We start from the raw sequence: 20,254 nt of genomic DNA, 5'->3' as shown, positions 1-20,254 counted from the left end.
ATTATCTTTTGAATTTGGCTTAAAATTTCTAACTTAACTCAATTTATCGAAAAATAGGAGTATATACAGAATGGAAAGGTGTTCTTATTCTATAGGTTTTAAGTGTCTGCTTTAAAATTAAAAAAAAAAAAAGTGAGCTACTTAACATATGCAAATGTTTCTAAGTCATTATCATGAAATGCCAAATAAAGATGAAACTGAGTTTTCACTGGTGAACTAATTTTAGAATTAGCAATGGCTTAGTTTGAGTCTTTCTAGATTAAGAAAACTTTGTGTGGAGAGGTCTTCAAGAATAAAAACATTAAAAATATTATTCACACAAGTTTGTCTCCTGGCTTCTCAGGCCATTGCTGCAGGTGAGTTCTGAAGTTTCTGAGGGAAATAGTAACATGCTATGGTGGTTCAAGAACTGAAAGGAGCTGAGAGAGAGCTCCTAGAAAGTGGCTCCCGAAGTTCCACCCTTTCTTCACACACGTTTCCTAGCATCTGTTACAAGAGTGATAAGAGACAGAGACATGGCACATGTTCTGAGGAGACCAACCAGAGCTGCTTCAGTTGTCCTAAGACCAGAAATGACTTAGAAACCTCTAAGGTGGCCAGGAATCTTCATAGTGAAGTTCAATTTTTCAGCAAGAATGTGAAGAGCTTATTTTCACAGCTTGAGTTGAGGGAGCAACAGGAAGTGAAGAATTCCGTTTCCTGACAGATGCTGTAGTTGGAACTGGGAAGGAGCTATGGTCATTCTGCAGGAGTTCGCACTGCACAGCTGCTCCCTTCTAGACAATGTCCCATGCAAGCATTAGCAGATGCCACAGGGCCGTTTGGTGGGATCAGCACACATGGGAAGCAACTAGGCAAGATGAACCAACCAAATATCAAGGGACACAGTCATGGGAAGTCATCCTGAGGTGCCACCACTTTGATCAACACAGGTCAAGAAGCTATGGGTACCACTCTAAGGCAGAGAGAAAGAACTCCAGGGATTTGGGCTGCTATCAACGGTAAGGATGTTTTTTAAGTACCCTGCTGCAATTTTTAATGCTTATCGGGTCCAAAATAAATCTCTTCATTCTTAAAGATTAGGTCTTTGAAAACAAGGCCAGTGCCTGTCTTCTCATTGCTACATCGGCAACATCATGTGGAACATCTGGAATTTCAGAGGTGTGCGATGGATATTTGCTGAACAAACCAACGAATGGGTTCATCAGAGATGCACTTTTGGAACAGTATGATCCCCTCCTATACAAATTAAATTAATCTTAATATAAAAAAATAATTAGCTGGTAACTGAGCAACTGCTTATCTTCCTCACTATTTAAACATATTCCATATTATCATCCTCTCAAAACAAATACTGTACAAACACTGAAGGAGAAACAGAGCACAATTACATTTTGGAGTTTCTGACTTCTTTGACCTAACTCAGCAACTGCCTTTATATTATTGTTGATAGATCTTCTTTTCAAAATAATGAAGCAGCACATTCTGAAGAAACCATTTTTATTAGCTCTGCTAGTTCAGCTTTTAAGAGCCTCCCTGCCAAAATGTAAATGATTATTTTTTCATCAGTAAATAAAGTGCTCGGCAAACGTCTTGACTCTTCTTCCATCTTTATTCCCTCAATATATTGCAGAGAACTATTACTTTCCTTTATTAATTGCTGTAGCAAGTATGTATAATTTGATAAATCAATAAAAATATTAAAAAAATCTGTTAGAACTGGGTTAGCCTTTATATTATTTTATTTTTTTATAATATCCTTACTCTAATACTATTCTTTAATGTTTTTTTTTTAATTTATTTTTGAGACAGAAAGAGAGCATGAGCAAGGGAGGGGCAGAGAGAGGGAGCCACAGAATCCGAAGCAGGCTCCAGGCTCTGAGCTGTCAGCACAGAGCCTGACATGGGGCTCGAATCACAGACTGTGAGATCATGACCTGAGCTGAAGTTGGATGCTTAACCGACTGAGCCACCCAGGCACCCCAGAATTGGGTTAGCCTTTAAAGGGTAAGTTATCTGTGCCAGAAAAATCAACATCTTAACAGAAACTAATGATATTAAATATCATACATATTTACTACTGAAGGCTGACAGACTGTTAGCAGGTTAGCTGGATGGTTTTCTGTATGTCCTAGAGGTGAGAACAGAGGACTTTATTGTAATATAAATAGCTTCCTCTCCCCATCTTCACAATCATAACATTTTACTGTGAAGACGAGGAGAAGAAGATGTTTATTCAGAAAGGCAACAAGCAGATGATCATTAGTCTCTAGGTTTTCAAATGAAAAAGATTAAATTATATTCCTTAGTGGACATGCCTGTTAATTAAAAGTAAATGAATTCAAGATTTTCACTGTGGGAAATCAGAATTTGAGGTAGACAGTGCAACGAATCCTAGAGAACAGACAGGGACTTTAGCTAGAATGAGCACCCTTTCTAAGTTGACTGAGTATGGTAAACCTATGATGCCTAATTTTAAGTGGTTTCATCTTTTTCCCTAATACTTCCTTAGCCCTCATTCCCTACCCTTCCCATGATCCTAGAGGTCATCCTTTGTCCAGAGCGTGGCATGTAGGGACAGAGAACTATCTTAGTATAGAGATGTTTTACAAGAAAATGTCTACCTTACGCATTAACTGGTGATTTTTTTTTTAAATTAAGATTTGCTTTATTTATGTTGTGTGTGTGTGTGTGTGTGTGTGTGTGTGTGTGTGTGTATGTGTCTGTGTGTGTGTGTTTTCTGAAGAGCTATATCAAAAAGCCCAGAATGGGGCGCCTGGGTGGTGCAGTTGGTTAAGCGTCCGACTTCAGCCAGGTCACGATCTCGCGGTCCGTGAGTTCGAGCCCCGTGTCAGGCTCTGGGCTGATGGCTCAGAGCCTGGAGTCTGTTTCCGATTCTGTGTCTCCCTCTCTCTCTGCCCCTCCCCCGTTCATGCTCTGTCTCTCTCTGTCCCAAAAATAAATAAACGTTGAAAAAAAAAAAAATTTAAAAAAAAAAAAAAAGCCCAGAACTCCAAAATAAAGCCTTAGTAGTTTTTTCCAAGATTATGAAGTTATTGTTTTCCTTTGCCAATTTGCTTGCTAAAAACAAATGTTTTACTTTTAAATATGTGGGTAACTTATAACATGTGAATAAAAATCAGGGTGTTGAAAAAATTACTATGATTTAAGGGATTCTCTACAATTAACAGTTAATTGTAACCGTTTAATGAGTTTACATTGAGTCTATTATACTCTGATTGCTATCTATACTTATAGCTCCTTCCTGAAAAATGGGATCAAAATCTTTCTTGTCAAAGATCATCAAACTTTGCAGCACAGGGATCTATAACCTGCCACACCAGCCTGGGTAAGGTAGGGGCAGCAGAGGCAAAGGTAGCCATGTGTCTATATCCTCTGGAGGATTCCACCCAATCAGAAGCTCCATCCTGATAGTTGACCAACCAATCAGAAGGTAGGCACAGAAGGTAGTGCCTAGAAACAAGTATAATGAAAATTATGAGTAAGCAAAAACACCAACAGAGGGAGGAGAGAGCTTCCTGCTTGAAAAGAAGCCAAAAAAAGAGGAAAACAAATCTAAGAGAAAACCCTAGAAATTGAAACCTGATGTGTCCCAAGCAACATTCCAGTATTTCCCAATGGCTAATTGTGAAATTATCAATATTCTTATAATAAAACTCTATCATCTGGGGTGCCTGAGTGGCTCAGTTGGTTAAGTGTTCAACTTTGGCTCAGGTCGTATCTCATGGTCTGTGAGTTTGAGCCCTGCATCGGGCTCTGTGCTGACAGCTCAGAGCCTGGAGCCGGCTTCAGATTCTGTGTCTCCCTCTCTCCCTCTCTTCTCTCTCAAAAATAAATAAAAATAAAAATAAAAATAAATCTCTATCATCTGAAGTAACTTTTCAAAGAGTGCAACAATAGGAAGCACTGCGAACAAAGCAAAAACAAAAGCTCCCCACAGTTTATCAGAGAGTTAGAAAACAATCATGTATTACAGAAAACAGCACTGAGTGTGTGGAATTGGAAGGCTGCTGGAGTCCAGACAAAAGAGGACCGTACATCCGAGGTGGTGCCCAGAAGGAGAGAGGCTGGCTCTGATGCCAGGTCTCTGGAGATCACCAGGGCCAGTGACAAGCTATCCTGGCCCCAAAAGGTCAGAAAGGATAAGCTCCCCTGCCCATTTAGTAGAAGGGATGACAACCTACCAGGACAGACTGCAAACAAAAAAGTTAAAGGATGCATGGAAGTAACAAGGGGCCTTTGTATACCAAGCAGAACTTCCCAAACATCTCTGGGTCATATATTTTAAAAGATCCAAGAAAAGCGGCCTACCTGGGTAAGCCCACCCAGACATGAGTATGTGCCTACAAATGTGTATGTTCTTACGAGGGATGAATCTTTGAATCGAATGTTTCTATTGCTAAGATGTCATCTGTCACCAAATAAGACACCAATATAATTAAGAGTTTTAAAAAAAAACTAATAAAAATTAAATGCACATACTGATCGCAAATTATAATCATAATAGGTAAACTTTGGAAGAAAAAAAAGTCTCAGAAATGAAGAAAAATAGTAAATCTTGAAATTGTGTCTGCTTTGGGACCAATCCTGAACTTTCCTCTTTGAAATTTTGCAAGGTAAAAATACCAGTTGTTTAACTCAAGTCATATTACTAAGAAAATGAATATGGCATAACTTATACGTGAAGATTCAAAAACCATACTTTCACTGATTTATAAAAATGTGTTATTTCCCTCTGCACTTTACTGTTCAAAAGTCCCACTGAAATTCTTATTGTCTCCAAGCAAGAGGAATTGGAAAGAAAAAAAAAAATCCAAGCAATGGTATTTCTTCATAAAACTCAGTACACTTGGGCTTTCTAAACTTATACAGACTACTGCATATCCTGCCTCAGGAGACCCTTAAAGATATAAAAATTGTTTTCCTTATTGGATTTCAGATATTAAACCTACTCTTCACTGGCGTTGATCCTATAACTTCTCTCACCAGACCCACACCGCGTGTGAGTTTTGCAGGTGACCAAAAGTTGCTGGCAGGTAAAGCCAATTTACCTCAAGTAGAAAAGATCCTTTTTCTTGGAGAATCAGTTATGATTCTGTCACTCTAGGATCTTTGGGTCTTTTGTTTTTCACCCACTTCTCCATTTCAGTTCTCACAGCATTTCACAGCAGGAGACTGATTTACTGATGTCTCTCGTCTCCTTCCCCCTTTTCCTCCTTTCTGTTCAGAGAAAACTCCTTTGGTTATCTGTAGAATTCTTTACTTCTTCTGCTCAGTAGCAGTATTATTCTTATGTTTCCCTTCTTTTTAGTTCAAAATTGTGAACTCTATTTTTATTTTTATTTTTATTTATTTATTTATTTATTTTTAAAATTTTTTTTTTCAACGTTTATTTATTTTTGGGACAGAGAGAGACACAGCATGAACAGGGGAGGGGCAGAGAGAGAGGGAGACACAGAATCGGAAACAGGCTCCAGGCTCTGAGCCATCAGCCCAGAGCCCGACGCGGGGCTTGAACTCACGGACCGCGAGATCGTGACCTGGCTGAAGTCGGACACTTAACCGACTGCGCCACCCAGGCGCCCCTGAACTCTATTTTTAAAGTTTTATTACAAAACGTTCATATTATTAAAAACAAGACACAACCACTTTTGGTACTTGAACATTTCTTCCTCAGTCTCTTGACTCCCCCAAGTCTTTTCCTATATAGCTAGAATCATAGAATAAGTAAAATTTTAATAATTTTGCATGCTAATTTTTCATTATTACTTTTTTTAGAAAGTTTCTATGTTGCTCTGAATTTTCATCGCCATAATTTTATAGGCTGATTAATATTGCATTATGTGGATGAATTTTAATTTACAGATTTTCCTCTCTTTGGTTCCATCCTCATCAGTAATATACGAGAGTGTATCTTTGAACACTGCTAGTGTCAGCATCTTGCTTCCCTTCCTTTTTCACTGAGCTGCCTCCTCTCTGTCTCCAGAAAGCAACCATCATGTCTACTGTTGCTACTGCTTCCTGTGTCTGACATCCCTCTCTTCTCACATGACATGATCCATTCCAGGAGGAAGAGGTAGCCCTGCCTGATACGGCCACCCTTTAAAGGAAGGCTCTGGCTAAACCCAGTGAGAGTGATTGCTGGCATTAAGGAAAGCTGCAGATAGGCGCTGGAAGTAAATTGGAACCCAGATTAGAAATGCCCTGTGGTTTGTAAAGTCTACATTTCTAAAGCTACAGGGAGCAAGATTTTAATGTTTTAGAGGCTTCATTAAAGGAAAGTGAAAGGGGACTTAGCCTATTTAATGAGAAATGAAATGAGAGGGGTGTGTTCTGGAAAAGAGGGAAGACAACGGAATTAGAATTCTTACGTTGCATTTTTTAAGTCTCTGATGATACGATCTTAGATTCCAAGTTCCTCTTCTGTAAATGGGAGGACTGGAATAGAAAAATCTTGAAGATCTCCTCTATATGCCATGGCCAGAGTGCAGTCAAGTGAAGTGCTCCTCAAAACTTACTCTTGGTCTGAGGGCCACTTGGCTTTAATGATGTTTTATGCATTTTAGGAGAAGCTCTCCAAGACATGTATATAGATCATCCTCATCAGAACACTGGCATGTAAAAGTGATTAATTCTTTGGAGAAAGCTATGTAAAGCAGTAAATTCTCATGCATATGGAACCAAGACTTTTTTAGATCTACTGATAGGGGCTAGAGCAAGCATGGCAGGCCCAGCTTGGGGCCAGAAAAGCTGTTATTTTCCTTTCAATTTCTCTGTTGACATTCTCACATCTTCTGCTATATTTCCCTTTGCATGCAGCCTAAAGCACAGCAGGATTTTAAAGAAAAGGAATGGTACTTGTGGTAGGAAGGAGGGAGCGGATCTAGAGAAAAGGGAAGAGGCACATTTTCTGGCTTTAACTTCCGAGACATAAAAATCGACTTGTTCTTCCTTCCTCCCACTTTCTAAGGTAGATGCTAGTGTGGGGACACAGTTAGGATTATACACTAACCAGATGATAAGCTAGGAAAAAAACCGCTGTCAAGTATTTTGGATTCCTGAAGTCTTCAGAAGGGGAAGGCTAATTTTGTTCCCAGAGTGATGACCACTCACCGACACAAAATGCCGGCCAAATAGTACACTGGGTTGGCAGCTGCCTTATCCCCCAAGAGAGGTAGCGGGAAAGAAGGGTGGATCAAAAGAAACTGCACAGTCCTGCTTCATTAGGACAATGGGTGAGATTGGAACATGTATAAAAAGGTTTCACTTAACTCACATTTTTAAGATTGCTTCACATTAAAAGGTTAAACTTTACATTATCCTTTTTGAAGATGATAAAATTGCTCACATTTCCTATTGCCCAAATTGAAACTAAAAGCAAGGCTTCAAAATAAATTATAAAAGAAAAAGAAAGATTACAATGTAGGTCACTGCAACTCAACACTTAATAAAAGTTAAGGATTTAATCTCTGAGCCAGAAATGGTTAAGTTATAACTCGAATCTGAAGAAAAGAGTATTTTTCATAAATATTATTTCCTACTCTGCCCATTTTTGACTCACTACTTGCAATGACCTCGAGATTCAAAATATGCTTTCTCTCTAGTAAAATGTTTTACCAAAACTCACAAAAACCTATGCCTCACACACAGAAACCAACAACAAACTATGTGAATTCTATATTCGGTACTGTGCCAAACCTCACTTACAGATCATTACAGACACAATTAAAAAAGCAGGGTGCTGCTGCTGCCATTGATAGATAATCTGGGCTATTTTAAAAATGCCAATCTACAGGGGCTCCTGGGTGGCTCAGTCAGTTAAGTGTCTGACTTTGGCTCAGGTCATGATCTCACAGTTTGTGGGTTCAAGCCCCACGTCAGGCTCTGTGCTGACAACTCAAGAGCATGAAGCCTGTTTCAGATTCTGTGTCTCCCTCTCTCTCTGCCCCTCCCCACCCCTCAGGCTCTCTCTCTCTCAAAAACAAACAAACATTAAAAAAATAAATAAAAATGCCAATCTACAAATAGTGGACCTATGTCATACAGCAGAGTGACACTGGGTACAGGCTTTGGTGCCAGGGACAGAGATTTGAGTTCTGGCTCTGCCATCCCCTGGCCCTGTGGCCTTAAGCCACTCCTTTAACCTCTCTGTGCCTCCATGAACTCACTTCCAAAATGGACAGATTAAAAGTATGTATCACATATGTTATGTGAGGTTTAAAAAGGATGACACATATAAAGTCTTAGCAAAATGCTGAGAACACAGAAGCCTTCAAAAATGCCAGTTAATCATTCATTCAGTTAATTCAATAAATGGTTACTGAACACCTACTTTGTGCCAGGCACTGTTCTAGTTACTGGGGAAAAAGCGATGAACGAAATAGACAAAAATTCTTCCCCTGATGGAATTTACATTCTAGCAGAAAATATCTCACAACTGAATAGTGCTTACAATGATTTATTATTATAGCTAAACCAGTGGGTTTTAATGCCACCCAGGGTACATTTAGTGAAGTCTGGAAACATTTTTGGTTATCACAACTTGGGGAGAAGAGGTTGCTATCAGCATTTGGTAGGTACAGACCAGGGATGCCGATATACCAATGCATAGGACGTTCCTTATTATGAACTACCTGGCCCAAAATGTCAACAGTGCAGAGGTTGAGAAACCCTGTTTTATTTATTTTTTCAATATATGAAGTTTATTGTCAAATTGGTTTCCATACAACACCCAGTGCTCATCCCAAAAGGTGCCCTCCTCAATACCCATCACCCACCCTCCCCTCCCTCCCACCCCCCATCAACCCTCAGTTTGTTCTCAGTTTTTAAGAGTCTCTTATGCTTTGGCTCTCTTCCACTCTAACCTCTTTTTTTTTTTCCTTCCCCTCCCCCATGGGGAGAAACACTGTTTTAAAGGTTATAAATGGGCTCAGTTCATTCTTAACAATACACTATGAGGTAGGGAATTATAGATGTGGTTATTTTGTTATAGTAACTAATAGTACTTATATTTTATGGAATGGGTTATATAATATTTATAGTAATATTTACATAGTAAAGTTTTACAATATTTGTAAATATTTGTAAGTTATATAAAATTTACATATAGACACTTTAAAAGATACTTCAGGGGGCGCCTGGGTGGCGCAGTCGGTTAAGCGTCCGACTTCAGCCAGGTTACGATCTCGCGGTCCGTGAGTTCGAGCCCCGCGTCAGGCTCTGGGCTGATGGCTCGGAGCCTGGAGCCTGTTTCCGATTCTGTGTCTCCCTCTCTCTCTGCCCCTCCCCCGTTCATGCTCTGTCTCTCTCTGTCCCAAAAATGAAATAAACGTTGAAAAAAAAAAAAATTTAAAAGATACTTCAGTTGTGTGTATGTATATTTAGATTCAGATGTTGGATTTTACAAAATTGATTCAGAGTTTATTTTATAACCAATGGCTGTACCCTCGTGCCATCTAGATTTTAAATGATTCATTTCTCCTGATTCTCACTCACACGCTTAAGAAGGTGATCTTTTGTGCCACATTTGCACTGATTCCGATAACAGAAAAAGGGAACAGTGTGGTTACTAGAAACACCAGACCACAAGTCTAGAGATACAAGACCATTTTACTGGCTGTGACATGTCTGGGCAAGTCACTTAGCCTCTCTGGGCACCTGAGGTTCACCATCACCAAAACATGGGGCAATAATATCATTCGGATCATGTGTGAAGGCGCTATGGAAATCACAATGAGCATTACCTCCACCTACTGAACATGCACTGAGTGCTTTCTCTTCTTTGCACACTGACTCATTCAATCTTCATCACAGTCTATGAGGCAGACATGCTGATCACTACAAGTTGAAGATAAGGAAACATGGGCACAGAAAAGGTGGTAGCTCCCTTGAGGTTACATGGTCAAGAAGTAGCTGGATTCCCACCCAGGCATTCTGGCTCCAGAGCCCATCCTCTTAACCAGCAAGAGCCTCTCTGGCTGAGCTACTGTGTCTCATATTCAGGCCACAGTCTGACATGAGCAGTCTCAGCTGGCCACAGTCCATACTCCTCTGGATTTCTAAAAGTCTCTCTGCTCTCCATCCTGCCATTTTACTCACCAGTCCCGACTAGCAGCCTATTGGTTCATTTATCAAAGCAAAGAAGGATGAAGTCTCATTTGATTTCTTTTTCAAATTACTTTATTTCTTTTAATTAGGCAACATGTGTACATAACACATGCATTAAACAGAATACAAAACTCAAAGCCATGGAAGAGAATACAATGACAGTAATTCTCCTTCCTATCCTTGTCTCTCAGCTACCCAATCCTTTCTACTGAGACAGCATGACCAGTTTCTTGTTTCCTGTATACTATTCCAGAAATGTTCGATACAATATATATTCTTTTTCTGAAACGGATATACCACTAGTAGTAGACAAAACATCTATTTTGCAACCTGATTTTTTTTCACTAAACAATATTTTGGAGATCAATCCATATAGAGCTTCCTTTATTCTTATTAATGTCTGAAGAGTATCTGTAATTTATTTAATCAATCTTGACCACATGAATAATGTATTTCTGATGGTCAACAATGTTATAATGACTATTTTATGAATTTATCATGTCTTACTTGCAAAAATATACTTAGGATAAATTCCTAAAAGTGGAGTTATTGAGTCAAATGTTTACCATTTTACTGAAATAGCGAAATTCCTCTCCATAGGGGCTGTATCACCTTATTTCCACCTCAAATGCATAAGATCACCACTGAATTTTACTTCATTTCTATATCATCAAACAATATATCATAAACATGTTTTATTTTTGACATTTGTAAAAAATATCTTAAATTTGCGTTTCTCTTATTATGGTTAGACTGAGACTCTTTTCGTGTGTTTCAAGTACCAACTGTATTTCTTTTAAGTGTTCTGTTCATATTCTTGTTCTGTTCAATCTCATTTTTTATAGGAACTTTCTTTTTCTTATGAAATTGTAGGAGCTTTTTATGAAGAAATAAACCCTTTGTCTGTAAGTCGCAAGTACTTTTTCCCAGCTTCTTATTTATTATTTGCCTTTGAAGCAGTATTTGATTTGTAAATAGTGTTGATTTCCTCAATTCTTTTCTTTAATAGCTTCTGAGTTTTATACTTAGAAAGGTCTTCTCCACTTGAAGAGTATTAAAGAAGTATCCATGTTTTCCTTTCGTACTTCTATGGTTATATTTCCAAGTTTAAAACTTTGAAAGACTACAATTTATTTGGGTGGAGATTATGAGTTTGGATTCAACTTTCTTGTTTCCCAGGTTGCTTCCCAGTTGTCACAATAATTTCTGTTGAATAATTTATCCTTTTACCACTGATCTGGAATGCCAAATTTACTATATACAAAAATCTCATGTTAATTTTTTTCTTGACTTTCTGTTGATCTTACAATCAGTAAACAAACAGACCATTTTAATGACTATAGCTATATCATATGCTTTATTATTTGGTAGAGCTAGTTGCCCTTACTATTTATCTTTTTCAGAATTTTGTTGCTTGTTGTTTAAGAACTTAGAATCACCAATTGGTAATTTAGTTAGGACTGTGTTACATGCATAAATTAATTCAGGGAAAACTGATACCTTTAGCACACTGGACCTTCCCATTCATGGACACTGTATACTTTTGTGTTTGGTTCAAGTCTTTTACCATCCCCACCACCCATCCTACCCCCCTTTTGGCAGGTTCATGTGATATTTCAAAGTTTTTTTTTTTTTTTTTAATACAGGTCTTCCTTTATTACATTTATTCTTAGAGTTAGAAATGTATTCATATCTGATTTGTGTTATCACATATAGGGCTTATTTCTAAACAGACATTGTAATAAAAACTGTTAGTTATGGTTTTATATAAAAAGTCATTCATTTTTGTGTTGGTTTTGGATATGTTCCCAGTTTTTGAAACCTTTGCAAACTCAGGGTTGAAAACTTCACTAGGACTACAGCCACATAACATACTTTTTTTTAACTGCTGCTAAGAAAGAAATACTAAAATGTTTTAGCATGAGTATAGAACTTGTTAAGATTTTTAGAAATCTTTGCTCCATGTTAGCTTCATCTTAAATTTTGGGAGTATACAGAGCTTCCATCTTAACAATTTTTATTTAACTAAAAACACAAGACTTACCTCCTAAATTCATTCCAGCTTGAAGACATTTCTGAAGTCTGCAGGCAGGACAATTCTTTCGTCGAATCTTATCAATGATACAGTCATTTCTTCCAGCACATAAATAGTTGTGTTGCCCTGAATAAAAAAAAAATTGTTAAAACAAAGACTACTACACTAATATAAAGTACTAATATGTATAATCAGAATATGAAACTTCATCTTTCCTGCCTTGAAATTTCTTTTAAAAAATAGATGAGAAATATGATTTACAGGTAATACAGGCATAGGAATGCTCACTTTAACCTAACACAGACATAACAGAGTCACTTTAAAATAACATAACATAATAGACTTTATATTACAGATAAGATTAATACTACATTTATTTCCAACTCTCATATATGTACAGCCACGTTCCCTCTCTCTGAAATTTTTTTTTTTTAATTTTTTTTTCAACGTTTATTTATTTTTGGGACACAGAGAGACAGAGCATGAACGGGGGAGGGGCAGAGAGAGAGGGAGACACAGAATCGGAAACAGGCTCCAGGCTCTGAGCCATCAGCCCAGAGCCCGATGCGGGGCTCGAACTCACGGACCGCGAGATCGTGACCTGGCTGAAGTCGGACGCTTAACCGACTGCGCCACCCAGGCGCCCCTCTCTGAAATTTTTGATAGCTACACAAGCCCTCACAGGCAATGGTGCAACTTTCATTCAGATATCACAGCAGCAGCAAAGTGAATTATTCGAAGGCCCTCTTGCAGTTGTTTAAGCTATGCCTGCCCACCATTTACACGTGTGATTTCAGTGGGAAGACTTTTAAATTATACAACTGCAAATGTTTAACTATTTCATACTGTGGACCAAACTGTAACTTCAAACATTCGAACGTGGGAATATGCTTAGCGAGAGGCATCTGCTGGCAAAATGTAAAATTGTAGCCTAGTTCTATTATTCATTTATTAATTTCAAAAATAAGTACCAGGCACTATTAGAAACACTGAGGAGAGGGGTGCCTGGCTGGCTCAGTCAGAAGATCATGCAACTCTTGAGTTTGTGAGTTTGAGTCCCATCTTGGGTGTAGAGATTACTTAAATAAATAAACTTAAAAACAAACAAACAAACACTGAGGATATAGCAATGAGAAAGGCAGTCAGAAGTCCCTGCTATCATTAACTTTCACTCAATTGGGAGGAGACAGTCAACAGACAAGGTAATTAGATAAAATATACAAATGTTGGACAGTTAAGTGCTAGGGGGACATGAAGAGAAGGGGCATATAACATGGTGGAGATGTGGGAGGATGTGGGAGGATATTGATATTTTAAAAAGAGTAGGGAAGACCTCACTCAACGATGCTTTACATAAAAGTCTGAAGGAAATAAAGGCGCTGTGTGGACATCTTGGGGAGAAAATACACTAGGCAGAGGGAAAAGCGAATGAGGGAAGGGTAGGGTTGGGGAGGATACTTGGCATGTTTAAGGTACAGCCAAGTGTGAAAGAGTAGAAAGCATGAGTAGAAAGTAAGAGGTAAGGAAAAAGAGCTAATGGGAGTCAGATCATATGAGGCCATAGTAAAGATCATATTTAAGACTTGGACTTTTTTTACTCTGAGTGTAACAGAAAGGTTCGAGGAGAAATGACTTGATGTGATTTACACTTAGCAGGATCACTCTGGCTGCTATGCTGACAACTGACTCAATAGATGCAGGGAGATCCGGGGTAGGAGGCTATCACCACAATCCAGGGGAGAGATGACGGTGGTTCTGGTCAGTGTGGTAGCAGTGATAGTGGTGAGAAGTGGTCAGAATCTAGATGCATCTTAGAGGCAGAACTGCTAGCATCTGCTCATAGACCAGAGAGAAACAGGAGTTAGAGACATTAAGATTCTTGGACTGAACCCTTAGGAATAATGGAACTGCCATTTAAGGGCATGTGGTTTATGTGAAACTTCCCCAGTTCAGTTTTGGATGTGTTAAGTTTGAGATGCCTGAGAGGGATCTAAGTGGATATGTCAAGTTGGCAGTTAGATGCACAGGTCTGTGTCAGGGAGAGGTCTGGGCTGGAGATGTAGTCAGCTTGTGGTCATTATTTTAAGCCATGAGACTGGATGAGATCATACAGAGAGTGAGCACAGACTGAAAAGTGAAGAGGTCCGAGGACTGAGTCATGGGTCACTGAAAACATGCAGATAAAGAAAAGAAGGGGTTTCACTGATTACTGTAAAGCAGTGAACAAGCTCTAAAGCACTCCCTTCAGACTAGGACTCTCCTGCTCCCTTGGTTGAGACTAAGTAAATACTCAATAAAAATAATATGTGTTGCTTAATGTAATTAAAATAATTTAATCTAGAGCACATTCTCGGTAACATTATGGCAAATCTTAGTAATAATAACAATAAACAGTACTAGAATAAGGAAATCTATCAAAGTAAAGAAATGGAAATCTACCATTATAATAATCTAATGGCTTTTTTAAAAAATGAAGACTCTTAGGGAGTGTAAGTAGGTATAGACAATTACACAAAGGCGATCAATACCCATTGGTAAAGACAATACCTGATTCATATAACATTTTGTGATGCCATACATTATTAGGTAACTGGTTACCACTTTTAAAATAAAAGTTTAAGGCCCTATTATAGCACTATCTTATTTAAGCCCTGTAACAACCCTACGGTACAGAAGGAAATTATTACTATTGGTATTTACTCAAAATAAAAAATTCATGCTAGCGCTGGTAAAGTGGCTTCCCCAAATGGTGAAACTGGAAGAATTCAGGAAAGCTGACAGTATCCGTGTGCCTTAAGGCCAGAAGCCTTTTTTAATTTTTTTTTTTTTCAACGTTTATTTTATTTTTGGGACAGAGAGAGACAGAGCATGAACGGGGGAGGGGCAGAGAGAGAGGGAGACACAGAATCGGAAACAGGCTCCAGGCTCTGAGCCATCAGCCCAGAGCCCGACGCGGGGCTCGAACTCACGGACCGCGAGATCGTGACCTGGCTGAAGTCGGACGCTTAACCGACTGCGCCACCCAGGCGCCCCCAGAAGCCTTTTTTTAAACATCAACTTGCAATATAATTTACTGGTGGTCCAACAGGATGCTAAAAGTACTCTTTGGAACCAATAAGCAAAGTAACATTATTTGAATGAGGAGTATTCTACTTTATCAACCACTATTTTCACTGGGAACCAGCACCATGTAGTCGTGTTGCCTTTTGCATGCTGTGAACTTGAACACAAAACCACAGATTTTATCTGTAACTCCTATTGAACAAACTTTAAAGTCCAAAGAGAAAACTAAATGTAATTTTAATTGTTTTCTTCAATGTTTATTTATTTCTGAGAGGGAGGGAGGGAGGGAGAACAAGAGCAACTGGGAGACAGAAGAGCTGAAGCAGGTTCTAAGCTGTGAGCACAGAGCCCGATTGAAGGGCTCGAACTCATGAACCGTGAGATCATGACCTGAGCCAAAGTCAGTTGCTTAAATCATTGAGCCATCCAGGTGCCCCCTAATTGGTTTTAATTCAGCAAGTATTCATTGGGAACCCACTATGTGTGGAAGGCTGCCAAAATTTTGCATAAGGAGTTGGGGTAATCTAAGGTTCTTTCCGTTTCTGTGTGTGCAATAAACTGTGACTAAGTCTCTGAGATTGTAGGCATACGAAAATGCGTAAGAAATGACCACCACTGACTTACGTACACACTAGAAGACTTTGTTCTTTGGGTGTTCAAAAACAGAAACTTCCAAAAGCTGGGATATTTCTTTTTTTTAAGTTTACTTATTTATTTTGAGAGAAACAGGGAGAGAGAGAGAAAGAGAGAGAGAAGGCATGCGGGAGGAAGGGGCAGAGAGAATCTCAAGCAGGCTCTGTGCTGAGCTGGGATATTTCTATAAGAATTCAAAAAAAGTGAACACACCTTAAAAATACATGTTACATTAATAGCTGCAGGATAATTTCCTTCCTGCAGTAATATTTGAAATTGTGTATTTGGTTTCTACCAACCAGTGTGGTCACTGCCACCAATTCATCTTCCAAAAATAGGATGAGAGCAATGTAAGGGACTGCTGCAGGAATGTCTTAAGGGTTTTCAGATAATTCCCTGGCATTTATATTTTTAGTTGTGCAAACATTAAAGATTTAAACTGTAGCTACACAAATATGTAATGTGTGTCCCATCCCTGAATCTATATTAAAACATAAAAGTAGTAACAACAACAACAACAAAACCCACAATGAAAACAACAGAATGCATCTAGAAGATTTACAAAACTTTTAATCATGTCCTATTTAAACATTGTGTTCTCCTAGTGTTAAGAGTGCTAATCCTCAGCAAGTCATGTCCCAGGCTCTTTCAGGTAAATGGTTTTCTACTATGATGCTATGATAGGGCAGACAACCAGAGTTCTGGGGACCAGACAGTGGAGGCTTTGGATGATAAGCTAAGGGACTCAAATTTTATTCGGCAGGTTATAGGATATCAATGAAGAATCTTGCTTACAATATGTCAAGTCCGGAGCTGTGTTTTAGAAACATTAATCTGAAGGTGATATACTAGATAGACAGAACGGAAGTAGGGGACACTATTAACAGTCCACTTGAAAGTTCTCGGACATGGCCTCCAAGCAAATTAGTGGCTGTATCTTTGTCAGACTATAAAGGAACAGGAATAATCCTGCAGTTAAGAAAAAAATCAAAGATTTCTCATTGAAATTACATGTCCATTATGGAGAGAATTCCAGTTCTGGTAGTGGCAGAAGAGCTTGAATCAGATGAACCTCCTACAAATAACACTTATAAACTGTCCACGAAAGGAGAGAAAGAAAGATTTAAAGGCAATGGGGAGCAACCAAAAGCAGGCAGAAACTGGAAGAAAAAAACTGGATTCTTGAAAAAAAGAGTATCACCATAAACAATATTCACCTCTGAATGGCTCTTTCCTCGAGAGCCTTGTGTTCTACTCAGTGCAGGGAAGATAGAAACTAAGCAAAATCCTCAGTCTTAATGGCTTGAGAAGGCAGAGAACAGATCTGGGGACTGCCAGAACAGCCAGAAGTTGAAGGAAGTCATTCTGGAAAGACGAGTGTCATGGAGGGGTGGGGGGTTAGAGGGAGATAAAATGTACATATTAACTCTCCTCAAATTTTTGGCTGATCCCCAAACTGAACATGAAACTCCAAAGAGTCAAGGGGTGAAAGAATTTAAAGTTGAAAGGGCTGAGCAGATGATTTCAGCTTCTGCCCACCACAAAAAGTCTGAATCCCACTAAATCAGGACTCACTAAATAACTCAGGCTCTCCATTGAAATACCAGAAGGTCCCTGCCTTAAGAGGAAATACTGTATTCCAGGACTGAGGCATTTACCCTACAGTTAAAGGCACAACCAAAATAGACCTATCCTAAAAAAAATTTTTTTTTCCTTTTGAGAGAGAGAGAAAAGAAGAAGAAGAAAAAAAAAAAAAAAAACAGCAGGGAGGGGCAGGGAGAGAGCAGGACAGAAGATCTAAAGCAGACTTTGTGCTGACAGCAGAGAGCCCGATGCAGGGCTCAAAGTCAGATGCTCAAATAACTGAGCCACCCAGGCGCATCATCCTAAAGAAGTTTAAAGCAAAGGCTCTACAAGTTTAAGGTGATGGGTAATTTAATTGACTACTAGAAGAAAACTCAATACTCTTCAGAGAAATATAACAGGATCTGGATTTTCCAGAAAGTCTAGAATACAATATTTAAAAACAGTAAAATATGAACCAAAGTCAATAGAAAAATTAGTCCATAGAAACAGACCCAGAGGTTGGAATTAACAAATAAGGATTTAAAAACTGATATGTCAGATTGTATAAGAAAATATCATTAACAGGAGTTAAGAATTGTGGACTATCAGAAGAGGTTAGGAAACTATAAAACAAATAAAAACAAATGGATATTCAAGAACTTAAAAATACAGTATATAAAATATGTATTGGTTAAAATTAATAACATATTGGGCATTAAACAAAAATGGGTTATTAAAATTAAAGAAATATAAATCATCCCAACTAAAGCATAAAGAGAAAAGATTAAAGGATAAATGAACAAGGCACCAATACCTTGTAGGACAGCATTAAGCAATTTAATATGTGTGCAGTTGGAGTCCCAGAGAAAATGGGTCAGAAAACTATATGAAAATTTACAAATCTAGAAAGCTTAGCAAATGCCCCCTTTAAAACATAAATACAAACAAAAGCACTATGGCACAATACAGTTAGGTTGCTGAGAAACAAATATAAAAATAATTATAAGCAGCCAGAGCCAAAACAAATTACATTACATAAAAAGAAACAAGGAAAAGAGTAATACATGATTTCGTATCAAAGCAATTGAGGACACAAGACAACATCTCTTTAAAGGCCATCAACTCAGAATAACCAATGAAAACATTTCTCAAAATGAAGGTGAAATAAAGATATTGTTGTATAAATTAAAGCTAAGGGAGTTTGTTGCTAGTAGGATTACATTATAAGATATAAAAAAAAAAGTTCTTTTTGCTGAAAGAAAATGATACCAGATAGAAATTGGGATGCACCAAAAAGAAAAACAAGAACTGGAAATTATGGATGATAAAATGTAAAAGAATTTTTTTTTCTAAAAATTCTTTAAAAGTCAAATGATTGTTTAAAGAAAAAATAATAAAAATGTATTATGGGATTTATAAAATATGTATGAGAGAAATACCTGAGAACATAGCACAAATAAGGAGGGATATAAATGAAATTCTACTGCTAAGTTTCTTACATTATCCTTAAAATGGTATACCTGAAATTGATTCAAGGTAGACAATGATAAATTAAGAGTACATCCTGTAATTCCTGGGTAAGCAACATTAACATCACATTAGAACTTATCAGAAATTTAAATTTAAATTCACAGGCCCACTTCAGACTTACTAACTCAGAAACTCTGGAACAGAACCTAGAAATCTGTGTTTTATATAACACTTCAGGTGATTCTAATTCATATTAATGTCTGCAAGACTGCCATGAAGCAGTCACTAGAATAACAACATTAAGAAGTATGGCTCAAAAGATGGCAGAGATATATAATGGCATACTATAAAGTATTTAACCCAAAAAGTAAAGGAAAAACAAAGGAACAAATAACAGAGGGAACAAAAGGGAAACAAACACCAAGATAACAGATATAAATCTAATATAGCAAATAATTACATTAAATGTAAATGGTCTATACACTTTGATTAGAAGTCAAAGATGGTGGACTGGATTAAAAGAAGACTGAGGTATGTGTTAAGATGCATTTTCAATATATAGGCACAGGAAGTTTGAAGGTTAAAAGATGAGAAAATACATGCAATGTAAAATGTTAACATAAGAAAGCTGATGTAGCTATATTAAAATCAAACAAAGTAGACTTTAAGACAAAGAGTATCGACAAAGAAACAAAGTCATTTCATGATGATTAAATGGACAGATAACAATCCTAAATATAAAATGCACCTAAGAGCACAGTTGCAAAATAAATCAAGCAAAAATTGACATAACTAAAAAAGGAGAAAAGATAAATCCAAAATCACAGTTGGAGATTTAAGAACCCATCTCTCAGTAACAATTTCTCAGAACCACTACCTAGAGAAATAGTAACAATATAGAAGATTTGAACAATATTATCAAACACCTGACCTGATTAACATTTAGTCACACAATTACACAGAACATGTGTCCTTTTCAAGTGCTCATAGAACATTTGGTGAGATTGAGCATATCCTGAGCTATGAAAGTGTCAACTTCTAAAAGGATTAAAATCATGCATAGTATGTTTTCTGACCACAAAGGAACTAAATTAGAAATCAATAACAAAATATCTAAAAAAGCCCCACATATGTGAAAATTAAGCAACACCCATCTAAATAATTTATGGGACAAAAAAAGGGATCAAAATGGAAATTACTGAGTATTTCAAACTGAATGATAATGAAAATTCAACATATCAAAATTTGTTGGATACAGCTATAGTACTTACAAAAGAATTTTTAGCTTTATATCCTTGTATTAGAAAAAAAATATTTAAAATTGATGACCTAGAATTCTACCTTAAGATGCTAGAATAA

At 37.6% G+C, this 20,254-nt stretch overlaps 1 protein-coding gene across 2 annotated transcripts in view; it reads right to left on the bottom strand.

The window, feature by feature from the left end:
* NR3C2 (nuclear receptor subfamily 3 group C member 2) overlaps nt 1–20,254 on the bottom strand; it is a 351,781-nt gene that overhangs the window by 91,668 nt on the left and 239,859 nt on the right. For both annotated transcript variants that reach the window (XM_045466119.1, XM_045466126.1), the window contains exon 4: nt 12,173–12,289. In XM_045466119.1, the coding sequence (XP_045322075.1) occupies nt 12,173–12,289 (117 nt within the window). The remainder of the gene's footprint in view (nt 1–12,172; nt 12,290–20,254) is intronic.

The sequence above is a fragment of the Leopardus geoffroyi genome, chromosome B1, assembly GCF_018350155.1.
Source record: "Leopardus geoffroyi isolate Oge1 chromosome B1, O.geoffroyi_Oge1_pat1.0, whole genome shotgun sequence".
NCBI classification, from domain to species: Eukaryota; Metazoa; Chordata; class Mammalia; order Carnivora; family Felidae; genus Leopardus; species Leopardus geoffroyi.
This window is presented reverse-complemented; position numbering and strand designations above follow the sequence as displayed.